General features: G+C 34.8%; 1 protein-coding gene across 1 annotated transcript; it reads right to left on the bottom strand.

The window, feature by feature from the left end:
* Positions 1-2193: 2193 nt before the first annotated feature.
* Positions 2194-21376, bottom strand: LOC103840137 (alcohol dehydrogenase-like 3). The gene is made up of 11 exons (XM_009116609.3): positions 21158-21376; positions 19445-20992; positions 19232-19368; positions 19090-19139; positions 18644-18996; positions 18151-18233; positions 17725-17800; positions 17517-17578; positions 17320-17415; positions 17053-17214; positions 2194-16955 (listed from the first exon to the last, which is right to left on the bottom strand). Exons 2-11 carry the CDS (start codon positions 19479-19481, stop codon positions 16827-16829), a joined length of 1185 nt encoding a protein of 394 aa, XP_009114857.1. The 5' UTR covers positions 19482-20992; positions 21158-21376; the 3' UTR covers positions 2194-16826.
* Between the last annotated feature and the right edge of the window lie 159 nt (positions 21377-21535).

The raw sequence follows: 21535 nt of genomic DNA, 5'->3' as shown, positions 1-21535 counted from the left end.
AGAAAGATGCTATTTTGGAGATTTGCCCATATATATTTCGTAAATTTTTATTAGAATATAATTATATAGATAATATTCGTAATGCTCATATCATCAACAAAATAAATAAACAAAAAACATATCATCTATGTTATGTAACATAAATGGTCAGAATAAGTTTGACAATATTTTGGAATATTTCTTAAATAGATTTATTTGCTGGCTGATTTTAATTAATATTAATTTCTTAAATTTAATGAGTGGCATAACTTAGTAAAAAAATAAAAGAATAAAGACATAATCTTACGAGAGATTATATTTTAATAGTATAGATATCTTGTATTTGCTATCATCTACCTTTATAAAATAAGGGTTCTTTCAAAAATGACTCAAAATTTCAAGTAAATCACAAAAATAACCTATGTTTTTTTGAAACTTTGTTTTGTCCTATTCCCCTAGAAATTCTAGTTATTCACGAAAATGCTATTACTTATTTTTCGAAAATAAGGTTTTTACCTTACCATCTTCATCTCCACCAAATATTTACAACTCTGCCATTGACACCAATACCTCAACCACCATGAACTACCAAATTGAGAGTGTTAATGCCCTAAAGTTTTGATTTTTTCTCATCTTTTCTCATTTCCTATCTACACAAACCACATATCTTACACTTTCTCTCAAAAATCATCAAAAAAATTGAAGACTTTGATTACAAATTATGTAAGGTTCATAAGCTCACGATTCTTGGCAATTAACGAGTATGTAGCTATTGTGGTGAAGTTCTGGGTGATTGGAGAAACCACGCAAGTCATTTCACGAGTTCAAGGTATGAAATCTCGAACTACAATTTATTTTTCAGATTTGTTCGACGAAGAAAACTTCTTTAGAAGTCTTCTTTTCAATGCATAGGTTAATTTTGCAATTGACCTTTTGTGTGTGTTTTAATAGAAGACTTCCGTAGAAGTCTTCTAACTTTCCTTTGTAAACAAAAAGTTTTGAAATTCCCAGAGAAGACTTCTGTAGAAGTCTTCTCGGATAAACAAGTTACTTTTAAATTTTACCAAAGTTGGTCAGAAATTTGACTTTTTGGAGAAGACTTCTAAGGAAGTCTTCCTGGAGAAAAACTTCTACAGAAGTCTTCTGAAAGTCTTCCCTAAGTCTTTTGAATGCTGGAAGATATATGCGTGGGTTACTTTTGCAATTTAAAAATAATAGTAAAAAATTTAATATCAATTAGATGACTTCTAAAGTAAAGAAGTCATCTCGAGTTTAATTCTGGGTTTTGGTCAAAGCTTTGCCCGCGAGAGAAGACTTCTAGAGAAGTCATCCGACGGAAGATTTCTAAAGAAGTCTTCTCTCGAAAAGTCAAATATATTCAATTGCAAAAGTAACTCAGCAGACTTTTTGCGACATTGAGAAGACTTCCGTAAGACTTAGAGAATACTTCTTTTGAAGTATTCTCCAGGTAGTCCAGGTAGACTTCCATAGAAGTCTTCTACAAAAAGTCAAAATTCTAACTAACTTCGGTCAAATTCAAAAGTAACCTGTAAAGAAGTCTTCACTGAGAATTTCTAAAAAAAAATCAGTTTCAAAAGTAAGCCAATATTTACAAAGGAAGACTTCCGAAGATGTCTTCTGTAGAGTAGACTTCTTAAGAAGTTTTCCTTCGTAAATTTGCAAATTCAAAAATGACCTAAATAGAAGACTTCTTTTGAAGTCTACACAGACTAGACTTCTTTTGAAGTTTTCCGTAGACGACTTCAAAAGAAGTCTTCTACGTAAAGTTTTATAAAACTTCAAGTTTATCCAAAATTAAAATGTATTTTTAATATCTTCTTGCTAATTCATGTTTATTAGTCAATATTAGGACTACTGAGTCGAATTTATAACTTAATTGATGATAATTATGAAGTTACAAACATTGATGTTTTATAATGTTTCTAGCTAAATGGAGAAGTTTTCTATAAGTCTTCCTCATAGAAGACTTGTAGAAGACTTCATAAGAAGCCTTCTCCGATGATTTTGTTTTATTAAGTTGATGTTCTGTGTTTGTGTTGTCTTCCTCATAAGATAAAACTTTTAACTTCCACGAGATTTGAAATTTCAACTTTCACTTAAAATTTAATTTTGTGAATTTGACTAAGGTTTTTTGAGAAGTCCTCTCTCTTAGTTTTAGCTAATTTTACTAAGTTTTTGTGTTGTGCTGTTGTGTTTTGTTATGTGTGGGTAGAATGATTAAAATATTTTTTAGTATGTTGCATCAGTAACTTTAATGAAGTCAAGTACTTTTGGCAAAACATGAACATATTAACCATTCTTTTGATTACCATCTCTTAAAGTTTACAAAATAATTCACAACTAAAATATTACACATACAAATCATAAAAAGACCATAAACAAAATTATTACACAGCTTGATATTATTCCTCAACATAGATAAGCTTGGACTCCACTTCACATCATCTCTTTGTACCACTTTGGACAGAAGACTTTGGAAGACTTTCTGAAGACTCTGTGGGAAGTCTTCTAGCATAAAGTAAATAAGATTTCTAAAGAAGTCTTCTGAGAATCTTTCGGAGTCTTCTGAGAGTCTTCCAAGAATTATCCCATAAGTCTTCCAAAATTGTCTCAGATCTGAAAAATCTGCATATTCAAAAGCATTCAAATGACTTCAAAATAGAGAAGACTTCAAAAATAACTTTTTTGATAATAAACAAAACAGTCACATTAGGTTGGATCTATAATTTTTTAGAATCTAATATAAAAACACACACAAAATACATATCCAAAATTTATACCACTTTAGGCAAAAGACTTCGGAAGACTTCCTCAAGACTTCATGGGAAGTCTTCTAGCATAAAATGCATTAGAAGGCTTCTGGGAAGTCTTTCGAGAGTCTTCTGAGAGTCTTCTGAGAGTCTTCTGAGAAGTCTTTCAAATCTGGAAAAATCTGCAAATTCAAAAACATTCAAATAACTTTAAAACAGAGAAACCTTCAAAAATGAAAATTTTATGCTTACAAAATAAACAAAACAGTCCACTATGTTGAATCTATAGCTTTTAGAATCTAACATATAAGCACACACATAAATTCATATCCAAAATTTAGTGATCTACCTTTGAAATAGTGAACGATGAGAATCATGTAATGAAAAATCTGTAAAAAGAAGATAAATTAGTGAGAAGACATAAGAAAAAGTGAGAAATGAATATAAAATTGAGATTAGAGAGAGGTTGGGAGTTTTAGTGTGAGAAACATTGCATTTTTGTTGCAGTCATTTGAGAGGAAGAAAGAGAATGTGTAAATTTTCTTTATATATGGAGACAAAAGTTCCAAATAGGTTAAATATTTTCGACCCAGAAGACTTCTGGAAGACTTATGGAAGACTTATGGAAGACTTATGTAAGACTTATGGAAGACTTTGATTTAGACGGGAAACCTAAATTATTCCAAAATTTAGGCGGGAACCCTAAATTTTACTTAAATTTAAGCGGGATGTGTCGGAAGACTTCTTTTTAAGTTTTCTGTGAGTCTTCTAGACCCTAAAATCAAATAACTATGCAAAAAAAAACTTTTCAAACTTAAAAAAACTTTGAAAGTGTTTAAATCAAATTATTAGATAGTTACTAAACATATATAGGTCAATTAAAAAAAATTGAAGATAAGATTTAAAATATAACCCTAAAGATACCAACAATACTATAACATATGTTACCAAACCCTAAACTAATGACTCATGAACCAATCTACATTCACTCATCTATGTTGAATATAATTCAATTTCAGATAAACTAAATTTACATCATTGAAAAATGTTTATTATTACATGATTTCAAATTTTAACCCATGAAAATAGTTTTTATAAAAAATTAAATTATTTTTCAGATCTAATCTATGAGAAGACTTTCTCTGGAAGACTTCTGGAAGACTTATGGAAGACTTCTGAAAGACTTATGGAAGACTCCTGAAAGACTTATGGAAGACTTTGATTTATGCGGGAAACCTAAATTCTACTAAAATTTAGGCGGGATGTGTCTGAAGACTTCTTTTAAGTCTTCTGTGAGTCTTCCAGACCCTAAAATCAATTAACTATGCAAAAAACACTTTCTTAAACTTAAAAAAAAAAATTTAGAAAGTGTTTAAATCAAGTTATTAGATAGTTACTAACATATATGGGTCAATTGAAAAAAAAATGAAGGTAATATTTCAGAATCTAACCCTAAAGATACATACAATACTATAACATATGTTACCAAACCCTAAACCATGACTCATGAGCTAATATACATTCACTCATCTATGTTGAAAATAATTCAATTTCAGATGAACTAAATTTACATCATTGAGAAATGTTTATTATTACATGATTTCAATTTTTTAACCATCAAAATATTTTTTATAAAATTATAAAATTATTTTGAAGATCTACTGAACGAAAAGACTTACAAAGAAGTCATCTTAGAGAAAACTTACGAAGAAGTCTTTTTTTTTTTTTTGTCATCAACTTACGAAGAAGTCATCTTAGAGAAAACTTACAAAGAAGTCTTCTCTAACGGAGGGTTATAATGTTAAAATTGAATACATGTTTTTTGTTTGTTCATAAGGGGCTGTTTTAATTTCACTAGGCTTTTGGGTTACTTTTGCATTTGATTGAATTTGTGGTACATTTTTGTATTCAAAATCAAGTTTTGAGTCATTTTTGGCAAATCTCCCTGTAAAATAATGGGCATTAGCAAAATAACTTTTGATGTTAAAATTTATTGTATCTTCCCGTTTAATTAAGTGATCAAAATTTGATAAAATCAAAGAAAGACGAGGGATGAGAGCAGGAAACATGCTTTTTCACAAAGTGTTACACTCCACCTTCATTACATCATAGTCATCTCTGCTCAGTCCCCAATGCATGTCCGTTTCCTGTTATTCAGCAAAAAACAGAAAAAATTAAAACACTTCAGACAATCAAGACTGATCAGTTTAAATTTAATCGATCAATGTTGAAATCACAATGGTAAGAACTGTTTGGCCTTAAACCAGAATTAAACACACAACTCCGACACATTCTCAGATAAACTCGCCGATATAAATTGGAAAGCATAAGTTTGTAGAATAATGGAGAACATAATAAGAACGCGGAAAAGATAGAAGAATGACACAAAAAATTGTTTACCCAAAAATCACCTAGAATGCTACGTTTTTGAGCCTCGCAAGAAACAATCCACTATAATCTTAATCACAAAGATATAGATCATCCTAAACATTTTGAAATATCTTGATCTAATATGCCCAACAACTTTACAATGATGAAAAATAGGTCAAAACTTTCTTGAGATGCGCTCTTACGGTCAGAAACTTTACCCGAAGCAGTCGATGTAGAATTACTTGTAGTAGTTGCAGTTTTTTAATCAGTCCCAGTTTTCTCATCAGTCTTTTGTGTGATGCATTCCCTGCAGACATAACCATTCGCTTTGTAGTAGATGATGCTACAATCTCAATTTTTCCTGCTGATACGAAAACACATTTAGCTTTATGAGATTCCCTTGAAATCCAAGACTACATCGATCACTTTTCCCAATGCTTAGAAGATAATCAAGTTGATTCGTCCCATTATTCAGCATCCTCAAACTCTTTTGTGTTTATGCAAGTTAAGTACTAACCTTTCGTGCTCTTTTATTTTATTTCGAAAGCATATTTAAGTGCTTCAAAAACCTTCAATTCTCGCTTGACTTTCTTCTTAACCAGCATTGAATTTGCCTCAATCATATTTAGCTAATTCTCATACAATCTTTCATAGTTCTCAGCAAGCTCTACATAATCCATACTTCCATCATCATCAACACCATTCAGATGCACATTCTGACGCTCATGCAGATCATAAAACACATATTGTTAGAGAGCTCGACTTCATGGTTGGGAACGCCATAAAATTCTTAAGCTGCTAACCATCATCGTAATCATTTCCACAGTCATTCTTGACGTCTCTCTTCTTCCTTTGCTTATGTAAATCCATACGTTCAGAGCGAACACGTCCAAATCCATTGCATTCAAAGCATTATATGTTATATGATGACTATCCCAAGTCACCTCTTCTTTCATTCTCCTTCATGCCTTGCTTTTGCTTCTGATACTTAGAAGAAAAAAAATTGACAGCACGCCATAGGAACTTTAGAAGACGAACCTTTAGAACAATTCCATATGGATTTTCTTTCTTCTTATCCTCATCTCTATATGACTTGCTTAACTAAAAAGTTTGAAGAATCCCAACAAACTCATCAACAGACGACTCATCCAGATTGTAAGCTTCATCAACAACAAAAATCTTTGACTCACACTTTGACAGTAAAGATCTCTTCAGATTCTTCACCAGCTTCTTGTCTTTGTATTTTTTCCAAGCGCTAAACATTCATTAAATATGTCACACAACTTAGCACTAAACTAAGCCAAAGTTTTCTCTTCATCAATCTCTAGATTCTCAAATCTAGATGTTAAGATATCTAGCTTAGTTTGCTTGACACTTGTAGTACCTTCAAGCATATTCTCAATTTTCTTCCACACCTTTTGAGTTAATGTGTGTTGAGAAATAAACTTGAAGTAGCTTGCATCAATCACATTATAAAATATAGTCTTGGCATTAACTCTCTTTATTGATCTCGTGGCTTGAGAATTTCAACCTTCTTATCATCAATCATCACCGGATGGATGGCTCCAACCAGCTTCAATAGAACTCTGACAGTCCTCATCAAGACCACATATAAAAACTTGCATAAGAACGTTCCAATACCTGTAATTTGATGAATCAAGACATTGTGGTCTTGTCATATATGTTCCCTGTTGATATGCCTCCATTAATTTTGATTCAAAAAATTGTGTCCTTCTTCATGAACCAGTTTATTTCCTCAACCTTTAGGATCTCACCAATGACTTAGGTGACCCACTATGATACCAATTGAAAGTGTGAATGATAAGGTTAAAGTAAAGTGCAAAAAATAAACAAGACATAAGTTTCTCTTTTTTGAATTCACTATAACAAGAAAGCGAATACACTAACTCGCTACGCATACATCATGCAAAACCCTTCTTAAGTACTACCATTTTCTATTACAATGATTCTTTAGGATAACAAAAGCCAAAGCTAACACTCACCTTAGAGGACTTCAATTTATTAGGATCACCTAACCCTGAGATAAACTCCCTCTCCGTCTAGACTTCAATCTTCCATATATCTGGAAATACGTCAACAACTAAGTCATCACCTAACGCATAACAGTAACACAAAAAGCTTGATCACACAAGAAACAAACAAAGATCTCTCAGTTTTCTGTTTCTACAGAGACATATTTACTTCATGAGGCATGTCTTCTTTATATAGCAAATCTAAACTTATTCCCTAAGTTCTTCCAAGCTATTTTAACGAAATTTTTTTTAATGTAAAACTTACTCTTCAAAAATATTTTGCTTGATAGAAAACATCCATTTGTCTTCAAGAATATATCTTCTTTCTTTTTCTAAACTCAGCAAAGCCCAATCACATTACAAAACACGAATTCCAATATTACTGCATCTTTCTAGGATACACATATGCTACCTAATGTATTACTCCACAAACTGATAGACAACACTACAAAAATATACATCTTTAGCTATGTCCATAATCATCATTGTTGAAGTGTGAGTTTGGGTATATGATTAAGAGGTGACTAAGGGAGAAAAGTAGGTCAAAAATCTCATTCGTATTAGAAAAAAAATCGAAGTACAAGAGGAGATTACAAACGTGAGGCGAGGTCGATATTTGAATCGAGCTCGCTCTTGCAAAGTATTGAAATCTCTAAGTAAATTCTATCTGAGTTCCCTCGGAAAAAAATGCTTGTCCACCGCTCGATTAGCAAAAGTCTTCTTTAATAGGAAAAAGTGTGCTCCGAATATGACAAAAGATAGTTCGTCCTTTGGGAGGAGGTCATATATTCAGTTCGTGTCAGAGTGATGTCACATATTCTCTGCGACCCAAGTTCAGCTCGCCTCATCCCTAGGTATTTAATGTAAATCAGTGACTAGTTAGTTTGCCTTCGACCAGTTGGCACGCCTGCTGGCAGTATGGGTTGTTAGCTCGTAAAGTCTCTTTCATCGCCCATACCCTTTTTAGCGAGCTAGGCCGATCTCACTTCTTGGCCTAGGTTGAGAGTGGGATTTTCCCAGAACCGGGCCGGAAATTCATAGGGGTGCACAGCTCACCTCCAACAATGAGTCTCCCCCAGTTTGTTGGAGAGATTCGAATCCGACAAATAGTTTTGAATATTTGGTGCGGTTCAGCGAATCGAGGTCATTGTTATTGTTTGTTTGATTGTTACTTTATATCTTACGGGGAAGGAACGTCTTTTCGTGTCAGAGATACGTGAATCTTCAATTTCTTGCTTTGGATATAAGTACAGTGATTTCTCACTTTGGTCTTATAAGTCTTTATTTGAGTTCGGTTGTTGTCTTTTGATCTATTTGCTTTTTGGTGAGGTGATGTTTAAGACAAGGGTTGAATCCGAAACGTCTTGCAGTTTGTCTAGTAGCTCGTCAGGATCCTCTGAGTCTGACCTTCCTCGCACTCTTACTCAGTCTCCTACTATGTCTACGCTGATCAAAGGCTCGGTAGACGCCTCCTTGCTTTGCCCCGATGATTTTCAGGGAAGAGGTTGTGGGGTCCCTCGGGGCGAAAACTTGCTACTCTAGCTCCCCGGGTGGCAAACACGTTTGGTCCTTCCTCATTTGATGAAACATCTCTTTCATCTCTCCACGAACTCTGGGTTTTCCTTGTAATGTCGAGATCAGCATAACGACCTAGGATGAGCATCCATGGGATCCTCCTGCTAGGTTCATATATATGTATGAATTGTTTTTCAAGGTTGGTGTGTGGTTTCCTATTCTAAGTTTTCTGGTGGCTCAATGCGAGGAGCCCGCCATAATTTTTACCCAACTCACGGGTCCATCGATGAAGACGTTTGTGGCAGTGATGGTCTTTGCTTCCGAGCTTGTTTTTTTGGCAGACCCTTGGTTGTTTCGGAAGTTTACTTAAATTAGTAGCAACCGATTTTTCTTGGGAATGCTAAACCTTAGTTTTATGGCTAGTAAGAAGTTGATTTACGTCGGAAAGGAGACGAAGGTCGATCGTGGCGGATGCACTATTTTTATAGAATTAGTTAGGCGTCTGTTCCAGATGTGAGTCGGTGCTACCGTGGATCATGGAATCTCGACAAGGGTGAGTGGACCTCTCGTTGTATTTTATACTCCTCCCCCCCCCCCCTGTTTTTTTAAATGGGCTCGCTGAGTTAATTTTTGGGCAGATCGTTATTCGTGTATTTATCCAAGGTCACTGCGGTTTGATGGTGATATGTGTGCCCTATTGGGCATATGTTGCCAAAATTGGGTCTACCTGCTATATGTTCATCTTTATTTGAAGTGAGGTAGCCTCTTTTTCTTCTCTCCCCTTTTTAAAAAATGGATTTGTATTGACGTAGCGTATTGATTTAAAGTTGTGGTCTTTGATCGATCCTCATGTCGTGAAGGGTTTGCCTGCTCGGAGAGGTAGGAAGAGAAAAATGAGGTCTCCTAGTGGCGATATGAGAGTTGCCGACGATAATGTTCAGATGGTTCCGCATCTTAGTTATGTTGCTCGTGCTGACGCGCCCGCTACATATTTGCCTAAAATCCCTCATGTTGGTCAGGCGCTTCCTAACGCTTCCAAATCGGGAAATCTCCTGCTGGACCAATGATAGTTATTCGGGTACCTCTGTTTTCTCCTGATTGCTCTGATATTCCTTTTCGTCATCCACCAGTGCTTAGTGGGTCTCCGCATGCATACATGCCTTTTACTGATGAGGTGGAAGAGGTTGAGCATGCTCGCTTGGTTGATTGTTTGGGTTACTCGCATGGCTTCATTTTTAGGTATAATGGCAAGGATGGCTTTATTTCTGATTGAGAGGCGTTCAATCGCTTATGTCATATATTATTGACGTATGTAGGTGCTTCTGAGAAATCTTCGTTTATTTTCAAGAATTCATATGGAGATCTCGTGATTGCTACTTTTCGTGTAAGCTCTTTGTTTTCATATGCTATTTTATGACGCATTGATGTCCTGGTTTCTTACTATTTGTTTCCCTCCTACCCCTCCTTTTTTAGTTAGAGGGTCGGCAGATTCTGCTTATGACCAGCAAGGATAAGAGAGTGAAGAACTTGGATCGATCATTGGAACGTATGACGGAAGAGGCCGAGCAAGATTGATTGGATGCTTGGTTGTCGCAATAGAAGGCTGATCCTCTCAAGGCTCGCATTGTCGATATGACTCAAGCTCTTGAGAATTGAGAGACAAAGCTTCGTGCAGTGGAGAGCTCTCGGCAGGACAGTGTTAATCGTATCCAAGCCGATGAAGTGGAGCTTCAAGGGATTCGGTCCGAGGTGGTTTGATTGTGCTCCGAGATTGATCTGGTGAAGGCCGCTAATAAGGTCCTCGAGGAAGAGAGAGAGGCTAAATTCGCGGAGCTAAAGGAGTCAAATAATCGTTGCGCTGTGGTTGAGCGCTCAGTTGCACGGAAGTTGGTCAAATCAGTTTATGAGCCTCGCTTTGGTTGGGTTCGCCAATATGCCGCCGATCAGGAACAGGTTCGGGTGTCGCATGTTGAATTTCACCGTATGTTCGGCTCTCTTGGCTACCTTGGTGTTGTCAAGAACGAGCATGTTTTTCCGGTCCCTTCAGATTTTGTGGCGGGTCTTGAAATCAAAGAGAGCTCGTATCTGGGCGAAGGTGAATTCCATGGATGAGCCCACCCTTGACGTTGAGGATTTAGAAGTTTCTCACGATGCGGTGCTCAGATCATCTAGCGATGTGCCATCAGTTTCTTCGCGTTCTTGAGTGTATTGTATATGTTGTCTCTTTTTTTGTATCATTCTTTTCTATATAAATTGTTTATTATTTTTATGTTTCGTTCGTTCTTCATAGTTTTTTTAGTGCGGATGTACGCTTTGTAAGCAACTCTTTTGTATGTAGATTCAATTATGCCACTTCGCTTTGAGGTTCGTTTACGACATTGCCTCGGCTAAAATAAATCGAGCGGGTGATCAGTCCGCTATGATCATAGGGAGCGTGGTTTCGGGGATTAAATTGGGCTACTGTCTATGTGTTCGTTCAACGTTGACAATTAATTTTTATTCTTGAGACAGTTCTCGTTATGACGATCTATCCCTCGTTCCTCGAGGAACTTCAGCGTAAGGGAGACATTCCTAATTAAGACGGTTTTTCAAAAAAAAAATTAGAAACAACTTAAATGAAGTTGATTAAGAGGCCTTGAAGCACAACGCAAAAGTGAAAAGAACTTAGATAGGTTAATCAAACTGAAATACTAATAATACACAGTTCGTCGACGGACTTTTACGGCAATCTCGGGCTTCTACGACTTGGGCTTTTTTTGGTGGCATCTAAGCTTCTCTGTGGAACTCGTTACTGTTTGGGCTCATGCAAGACCTGTTGCGACCATGGCGTGCTCTGGCATTCGTGGTTTGGTAGTCAGGTTCACTTGCCTCGTGGTTTGTAGTGTGGGCTCCACGGTACTCATTGTAGAGGAGGTTTTGGAGTATCTTATAGTTTTTGGTGGATTTTCTGACTGCGCGGTAATATTCACAGAACTGATTTCTCTCTTCGGTGTCGCCGGCTTGTTCCCGATTGGTCTCATCATCTTAGTTCTCTATTTTTCGTCTGTAGCTTGTGCTGTCACGCTCTTCGTGACCCACATATCTGACCTTTCGCTTGTCGAATCCAAATTGTCTTTCCGCATTTGTTACCTCGGTTTTGGCAAAGATTTCCGTTCTCTGCAGCGCCTCTTCCACGGTTCGTGATTTGTCGAAGATGAGCTCGTCTAGGATGTTCTAGTCGCTCGATAGGGATTTCTGAAGGGTAGTCAGGATGATTTTGTCGGACATATGATGTATTGTCGTGAACTCTCTTATTCTCTCGGCTATGTATCCTTTATGGAGTTTGGTTTCGAATCTCAATTGAAGTTGAGTTTTGCGAGGAGGTTGGAAACCGCGTCTCAGGGATTGTCTGTTGTTTCTTGGAATTTCTTGTTTCTCGTGTTGTCATACGAAAGTGGTTGCCAAGTGGTCAAAATTCTGAATCGCTTTTAGCTGGGTGCAGACAAACCAGCCGAAGGCACCCCCTCGAGGTGTTTTGCCAACAGTTGGCAGTAGAATGCGTTATGCTCCTTGGGATGGAATTGTGTTCGCTCAAGTGCGTGGATGAAAGCGGAAAGTTAGAGCTTCAGGTCGGTTTTCCCATTGTAAGTCGGGATTTCTGCTCGTGGGTTGCGGATGAGGTATTTTCGAATTTTTTTTGGAGAATGTGATGTTCTTCGTTCCCATGAGGATGCCAGGGTTTCTAACCGGAGGGTGGAGGATATCGACCTTGTATGTTACATAGTGTTCGACTTGCTGGACTTCGATGAAGGGCTCTTCGGGCGGTCTGGATACCCTGACTTGTTGGTTTGAGATAGTTTGTCGGGAAGGTTTTCTCCGGCGAATAGTAAATGTAGAATTGAAGTGACACTTTGTTGCTCTCGTACGGGGGATGCGGTTTCCTCGCGTGGAATATTTCCCTTGTTGTCATGTGATATCGCGAGGGCGTGGTTGGTTGGTTTGCTATGGCTCTTTGTCTCAAAGTTGTTGTCTGGATCGTCTAGTTTTCCTCCGCCTGGTTTGTGACTGGGGGTTACGGGGTGTTCTGTGGCAGCGACCGCAACACTGTTTCCCAAATGGTCCTTAGAGTTTTTGCGTTTTGCCATCTTAATTTCTTGATCCGGATATGTAGTTTCCATCTTTTCTAAATGTTTCTTTGAGTTGAGAGATTCTTGATTTTTTCTCACAAACGGCGCTAAATGTTGAAGTGTGAGTTCGGGTATATAATTAAGAGGTGATTAAGTTATTAAGGGACAAAATTAGGAAATCTCATTTCCATTAGAAGAATATTGAAATACAAGAGGAGATTACAAACGTGAGGCGAGGTCGATATTTGAATCGAGCTCACTCTTACAAAGTATTGAGATAGCTAAGTAAATTCTATATGAGTTCGCTCAGGAAAAAAAAAGTATGTCATGTGATCGATTAGGAAATGTCTTCTTTTATAGGTGAAAGTGCGCTCCGAACCCGACAAAAGATAGCTTGTCGTCTTTTGCGATGAAGTCATATATTTGGTTCTTGTCAGAGTGATATCACATATTCTCTTCGGCGCGGATTCAACTCGCCTCGTCCCTAGACATTTAATACAAATCACTTACGCCTTTGACAAGTTGGCACGTCTGCTAGCGGTATGGGTTGTGTGCTCATCAAGTCAATTTCATCGCCCATGCCTTTTTAACGAGCTGGACCGATCTTGGTTCTTGGACGCGGAATTTTCTTAAAACCAGACCGGACATTGATAGGGGTGCGTAGTCCACCACCTCCTATCATCCTTCTTATTTAAAAAAGAAATATTTACTCCATTTCGTTCCGTGGTGCATATTTGAACACCAATAATGCATTTAGACATTGAAATAGCTAAAATGAAAAAAAAAAAAAAAAAAAAAACGAAAATAGAGATAGGAAAGTGGGAGTGACAGGTTGGAATATCCTCTCCCTAGTAAAAAGGCGATGGTTGGATTATATATCATCCATGTATTTGAATTAGCAACAACTATGTACGCAAATATAAGTAAGTATATGTTAGTTGCAAAAAAAGAAAAAGTAAGTATATGTTCAACACTAATTAGCAAAAGAAAATGCATAATCAAGAAATAAAATGATAAAGGCTGGGGATTTTATGTTAAAGTTGTTACCCTACAAGCACTGTTCTTATGATTTGTCTGTTGATGGGATCTTTGTGTTTCAACATTAATAATGATGTTTTATTTCTCTAAATTCTATGCTTAATCATGCTTTTGGGTAGAAAAATTGATGGATTAACTAATATCACATAATGATTAAACACAATTGACTTCTCGATCCTTCACTTTTTCATTTCTATTTTCTAATTTTAGTTGAGTTGAATGTGAAGTTTCACCTTGTAATTTATTCCCATACTAATATTGACCGGTTATTTGGTCATTCTTTTTAGTTAATTTTTTCTTTTTGGTGTAAACTTTTTAGTTAAATCACTTTCCATGTTCTTATGTATGTCATTAGTTTTAAATCCCGATCACATCTCTTATATATTAAAGGAGAAACATTGTAATAAATGCATTCATACTAAATTGGACACATGTCATATGTAGAAGTATTGTAATTAATGCGTTCACACTAAAATGACACATGTCACATGTAGAGAGTTTCTCATTCAAACTCTACATAAATATGTTCACACTATGTACTTACGTTTTTTAATATAAAACTCACATGCATGATTTTTTTTTACGTTATTTTTAATGTTTACGAATAGAACTCGACAATTATTCATAAATTTTGATTCGATTCGTTATCCGTTTTGATTCGAACCAAAAAATCCGGATATTCGCTACTTTACGAAGCAAATACTAAAATGCAATATCCATAAAAAAAAAAAAGCAAATCACAAATATCAATATTTATAGGAACGGATATCCAATTTGATCCGTTATATGCATATATATATACATATATTTAAAGAATTATATATAAGTTGTATATCATAGTTTATATAAATTTTACAATATTTTTGTTTTAAAATAACTTCATTATAAGAATTTAGTTTTTCATGTATTATTTTGAAAAATGACATTTAATATTAATTAACAGTATCTTTATGTATTTATCAATCACCTTTGTATACTTTTACATACACATACATGTGCACATTGACGTGAACACTTTATAACTAAGTATTTACTACAACTGAAATATCTAATTTTTTGGAAGTTAAAATATTCTTTTTCTTAATGCTTCTTTCACTATCGACCAAATTATAGTAAAATGATTTGTCTTAATAATTTTCTTTTCTTTTTTTAACTATTATCCGTTTAGAAATAATAATATGAAATCATTGGTTCGACATCACGATTATCTAAGATTCATAACATGTAAAACAAATAATAGTAATTTTTGATCATAACAGGAAAAAAAAAAACAAAACATCAAACATTTTAACCGAACAAACCAAATAAATATTGATTTAAAATGATAGTTATATTTTAGGAGATTAAAAACCAAAAACAAAACCTAAAACCGAACCAATATCTTGATTAAATAGATTAATGTCTCCTTATTAAAAAATAATGAAACTAATAATCACATTCCGCGCAAGGCGCGGATTATTACCTAGTATATATTAAAAGAGAAGCATTATCACTTAATGATTTCACACTATATTGGACACAAGCCAGTTTCACATTAATTTCAATTTGAGTATATTGACATTTCGATCTCACAATCATTTAACAATTAAGCATTCACATACTAATTTTCTTAATTATATCGCAGACAATTTAATGTGTTCACATTAATTTTTTAATCAAAATGGGTATCCAAACTCAAATCTGAACCGAACTCACAATGATTCGAACCAAATCCAAACTAAAATTTGTAAATATCCGAATACTATTTAAATTTCTAACCTTAAAATTTGAAATCCGAATAGATTAACTGAATCCGGATGGATATATGAATGCTCATTCCAAGAAAAAACTATACAACAAATCCATTAGTACAACATACAATAAACAATCTAATAAACTATTTCACTCCGCGTATACAGCGGGTTACTACCTAGTGAGTTGTATAGAACAAAGATAATTCACATGGTCACTACATCACAATAAGGAGAGAAAATTAAATATTCAAGATAATACTAGAGGTTTACTTTAATAGTTTTTTTGTGGCAACCGCTATTTTATTATTGAATCTTGAGGTGGTATGGGTAAACAAACCGGAATAAAACAATCAATAAAGCAAAGAGATCAATAAGGTTTACCTTAATAGTTACAATGGATAAAAAACGAAGTTATATATTGTTGGTTTTAGTTCTCTGGTTACCATGTTTGGTTCAAGTGGTCGTATTGGTCTGAGGGTGGAAGAGAATAAGTGTGCCTGCCCGTCAGACAAAAAAGTTCACAAATGCCAAAATGATTTTAATCATGTACGATCACTTTGGTATTTGCATATCTTATATCAAGAATAATCGGCTCTTCCACGTTCACAAGTATTATTTTTAATCATCAATCGCACCAATCAAGTTAATTGATACATTTGAATGCGATGATCTTATAGTTATAGTTGCATCTGGTGTGAGTGGTGAGGCAAAAAGTAAGTTGTAAACTATTCCATTAAATAAATAGTTTTATGATGAATAACTTAATTAATTAAATATAGGCAATAGTTTTTTTTTTCGGAAAAATAAACATTGGCAATAGTTAATAAGTGAACTGCAAGTCTGCAATGGTTGGTTTGGTGAAGCAGAGTGAAGTTTGCATGTCAAGCAATCGACAAGAGTGTTGTCGTGTAAACCCATGCTCACACTGACGTAATTATCCACTTTCTGATTTATTTGATATACGTAGTTATTCGAATGGTTTCAAAAACATAGCATGCACACTACAAGCCACAAGTAACAATTGCATTTTTTACACAGATCAGTAATTGATTGTGCGTTTTCTATTTCAATAGAAAGAGACATCCACACGTAGTTGCAACGTATGACATATGAGTAATCAATTTTTTTGTGGTTATCGTATAACATAATCGACTGAATAATAAGAACTTATATGACATCACAAGATCATTTGAGTCTTAAACAATCCCTGGGCACAATAATGGTTGCTCAAGTGTTTGCTAGGTAAATAATAGAGTAATAAAACTTTGGAAATGTGTAGAATTATTTCTTGAGAAACTTAGCAATTTGGAGAAGACAACGAAGAGATTTTCCATCGCGAAGCAGCTGAAACGCATCGTTTATCTTCTCAAATGGAAGCTCATTGGTGATAAAAGGTTCCAATTTCACAACCTACAAAATAAAAAACCCAATCAATCTCCACCAAAACGCAAAACTAAGTCGAGTTAAAGAAGTTTGTGTATAGAATCTAGAGGAAAAAAACTCAGACCCCTTTCATGCATTGTTGAGCAAAACTTGGTAGCTGAGATTTGGGCTTGAAACCGCCAAATACAGAACCAGTGATTTTGCGGCCGTCGAAAAGCTCCATCGGATGAAGTGGCAATGTTCTTGGTGTCGCATATATTCCTACTAGAACCGTCGATCCCCAACCCTATCATTCAATTTATTTAAACAGTTACTTGTTGCTCAAGTTACTAAATTAACTTGTTTATCAAGTAAACTTAACAACTCGTTGATCACATTAGTCAGGACTTACGGCGTGAGTGGATAAAAAGGCTTCGCGAAGAACATCGACGTTTCCTGTGCATTCAAAACTATAGTCCACGCCTCCTCTGGTCAGCTCTCGTATCCTCTATTTTTTTTTTATATTGATGAATCATTTGTTAAAGTCAATTAATACTAAGTTGATTTAATAATTATTGATGATTTGTTGTGTTATAAAGTTGACAGTACCTCATGTACTGGCTTTGTTAAGTCTTTAGGGTTTATGAAATCTGTTATTCCCATCAATTTACCTGCAATAATGGTTTGGATCAGTATTTTAAGCATGTTGAGAGATTGCGAATATATGGAAATCTTATTGCAGTGGCTGTTAACCATCCGCTTCACTTAGTAAGCCGAAGTCAAATCATATTAAAAAAATTCGAAGAGAAAGTAATACCTTTCTCAAATTTGGAAGCATTGGCATCAACACCAATGATCCTAGAAGCTCCTCTTGCTCGTGCACCTTCAGCAACCTTCAGTTCCCATTCATAAAATATGTATAGATATATTATTATGAGTTACTATATAAATTCAAACTTAACTTATAATGAGGGGTGTATGGAAAAAAATACTACTCCCTTCGTTTTTTTTATATTTGACGTTTTAGCGAAATTTTTTTGTTCCAAATTATTTGACGTTTTCAATTTTCTATGTAAAATTTATTACTAATTAATGCTAGATGACCAATGATATTATAGTTTCTATTTTATTATTGGTTAAATTGTGGTTAGATAAACAATTAATGATATTTTTATTTAGAAAATTAAATGTTTTTCAATCTATATGCAAATATAAAAAAAAACAGAGGGAGTAATAATCTTACAGCGAGTCCAACCGAACCTAATCCAAAGACAGCCGTGGTTGTACCTTCTTTCACTTTGGCAGTGTTCCAAGCTGCTCCCACACCTTTTTTTTTCGCGGAACGAAAACATAACTTTTAATAGGGATACACATATACACTTCATGTGACTATTGATTTAAAATTTTGAATATGTATCACTTTCTACAGCTGTAGATTTCTACAACCATTGATTGGTATCATCAAGGTGAATTAACTGCGTTTGGTATAAGAGAAATAAATGGTGTTTCAGAAACCAAGGTCCTATCTCCTCCTTTGTTCCTTAGCTACTCCCAAATCTCACTATATTTGCTCCAAAAAACGAGATAATAATAACATCCTAATCTATATTCAAAAATCCCAACAAGAAAACAAAAAATTTCGTATTGTTAAAGAATCTATGGACCCAAATTAATGATTCTGTTTTTTCAATAAATCCATAATACAAATTGCTATATAAATAGATCTAATAACTAACCCGTGGAGACACCACAGCTCAAGAGGCTCATTTGCTTGAGAGGAGCATTAGGATCGATTTTGACAACGCAAGCTGAGTCCAAGACCGTGTATTCGGTGAACGTGGAGGTGTTAAGGAAGTGATAAATGCGTTGGCTCTGGCTCGAACCGCCGTCCTTGTTTGTGGTTGTTGAGAATCTTGTCCCTCCGTCACTAACCATCAGTCTTTTCATTGGATCCACTTTATATCTCTCACATAGATTACTTACCTCTTTCTTACATACTCTGCATTCACCACATTCTCCATTGAATGTCGGAATCACATAGTCTCCTTCTTTCACATCTTTAACTCCTTCTCCGACACTTTCTACCACTCTGTTCATGTCCAGAAGATGAAAAAAATATGTTTTATTAGCGTCACATGTAGGTTTAAATAGTAGATATATCCCAATGTGAATTGGCATATACCCGACAGCTTCGTGCCCAAGAATCCTCGGAAATGCTCGTTCAGCTTCGTTCTTTTTTATACAAAGAGGGCATCAGAATTATATTGTAATGTTAATCAAGAAGCATGATTTTCTAATGATTTGAAGATAGGTGTGTTTATTACCACGCCGGTCCAAGTTCCGAGATCGGTATGGCAAATGGAGGTGTAAAGGATTTTAACCCGGACTTCCATTTCCTGAGGAGGATCGACGCATATTTCTTGTATTACAAGCGGCTCTTTTGGACCCCATGCAACGGCAGCTACATACATGTATCATTATATATCAGCATGATCATGAAAATGATATAACAAACGATCACATTGTGAGCTACTTACCTCTGCAAGTGATGACCTTTCCTTGAGTCTCTGCCATGTTCTTGCTGTTCTTTTTGTTGTTGTTAGATTAAAATTGTCTTTCTAGGAGCGTAGCTCTATATATATATCCAGAATTTGGGATCTATATGTCTAATTATAGAGAGGATGTTGAGTCACATGTATAGTATCCTAACTGAGTCAATAATTCCGAAGGAGTTGGGTTCGATAAGAATGCTATCACCGGTCAATCTCTTTACTACCGTCATAATGATAATCTCATACCCACCCAATCTCTCCGGGTAACTAAGAACCAAGTTAGCCGATGATGTCTTAATTTTCTGTGTTCCAACTAACTTTCATGTATTGTGCACAACATTTAGAGAGCCATTTCTCAAAAAAATAAAATAATTAAAAAAATCATGCACAACATTTCAAACCATTTTATCTTCACATAAGATTTGTGAACTCGTTTTTCTACGTTTGCAATATCAGTGTTACATCCTAATATTGAATACCTAATTGGTACGCCTCTTAAATAATCAGCGTCGCGTCGACAAATTTTATGGTTCTTATCAATTGTGTGCTTCATACGTAACGAAACTGTATATATTTATAAGAAATAAAACGTGAAATTGAGGGTAATGTATGGTGGGGAAAATAAGTGGTATACCATGGGACTGCACACTTGATATTAAATGGCTTTAAAGGCATATCAAGAAACTCTCATCTGAAAACAATTTAAAAAGCTCATCTGATAAATTTCTTTTATATAATTTACTGTCTGAAACCTAGAAATAAATGGCCGCGGTGCTTTAATCTCTATTGTTTTCAAATCATGTATCAACCATTGTACCCCCAAAGTTTAATAAGTTAATGGAAGTAGGTTTTCTACACAAGAAAAACCAAAAAAAATAAATAAATAAAAATAGTTAAAAAGAAGAGGTCTATGTGTGGAACAACGCATTTGTCCTGGTGATTCTGACTAACAATAAGAGTAACGAAAGTAATATAAGCTCCCGTTGATGATCATATCCAACTCATCTCTATAATATATTCACTCTGTTTCGTAATAAGTTTTACAAAAACAATGTCATTTTATGATTTCAATGTAAATTATATTTACTTTTAACTAAAAATTAATTAAAAACTGCAATGATTCTATAAATAATTTTACATATATTTTTGCTAATCTGTGTAAAAAATGTTAGAGTGACACTAATTTAAAAATGGAAGAGTATAATATTAGATCTCTAAAATAGAAAAAAAATAGCAAAAACTTATCTTTATATTTTTTTCTGTTTTATAGATTTTTCTTATAGTGTTGGATTAGAAATGGTCTAAGATGGTTGATATATATCATTAATTAGGAAAAATATATATTCAGTTTATAAATTTTACTGTGGACGATAGAAAACATTAGAGAAAACTAAACTTCAATTTTGACTTATAACTATGACCGGGTTATTATTTTTGTAATTGACCGGTTGATTTAATATTTGATTCCATGAATATATAAGAAAACATTAGGGAAATATGAACAAAATAGTGAAAATTGGATTTTCAATAGCTCTGAACGGTGATTGCGGTTTGAGCGGTGCAGGACAAGCAGTTCAACTGCGGTGCGGTTCTAACAGTTATAAAAATATATAGATATATAGTATATGTAGAGATTTTTGTTACTGTTAATTGCGGGACGGGATGATAGTCACGGTTCAAACCCATATTGATTTGGACGATTTGGACCTGAGTAGGTGGTTCAGAGTCGCATCACAACTTTAAAACACGTTGTATCTGTGTATCAATAATATTTGGATGGATGCTTGAAATAAATAAAAATTGAAAAGAAAATCACAGTAGTCTCGAAAATGTACAAAACATTGAGAAACCTTTGAATCTAGACTGCATTACATTTCGTAATTCGTATCTTCTTGACGTCACAAATTCAGAGAAAAACCACCAAACTTTTTATTTAATTTACTATTTCTTGGAATTTCCTAAAGTTGACTTTTAGAGAAAAACCCAGTTAAGCTAACCGGTTTGATCTCCATTATAATTCAGCTCAACAACCGCTCATATTCAAACAAAAGAACACCACCAAAATTTTGCTACCCC

This window comes from Brassica rapa, chromosome A09, assembly GCF_000309985.2.
Source record: "Brassica rapa cultivar Chiifu-401-42 chromosome A09, CAAS_Brap_v3.01, whole genome shotgun sequence".
NCBI lineage: Eukaryota > Viridiplantae > Streptophyta > Magnoliopsida > Brassicales > Brassicaceae > Brassica > Brassica rapa.
This window is presented reverse-complemented; position numbering and strand designations above follow the sequence as displayed.

Bases quoted from the DNA above. Each gene is read 5' to 3' on its own strand.
- LOC103840137 (XM_009116609.3), bottom strand. From the start codon at position 19,481: ATGGCAGAGACTCAAGGAAAGGTCATCACTTGCAGAG. The intron at 19,140-19,231 runs GTAATAAACACA...TGTATAAAAAAG, and splicing joins TCGGAACTTGGACCGGCGTG to AACGAAGCTGAACGAGCATT. The intron at 17,215-17,319 runs GTAAGTCCTGAC...ATTGAATGATAG, and splicing joins CCTTTTTATCCACTCACGCC to GGTTGGGGATCGACGGTTCT.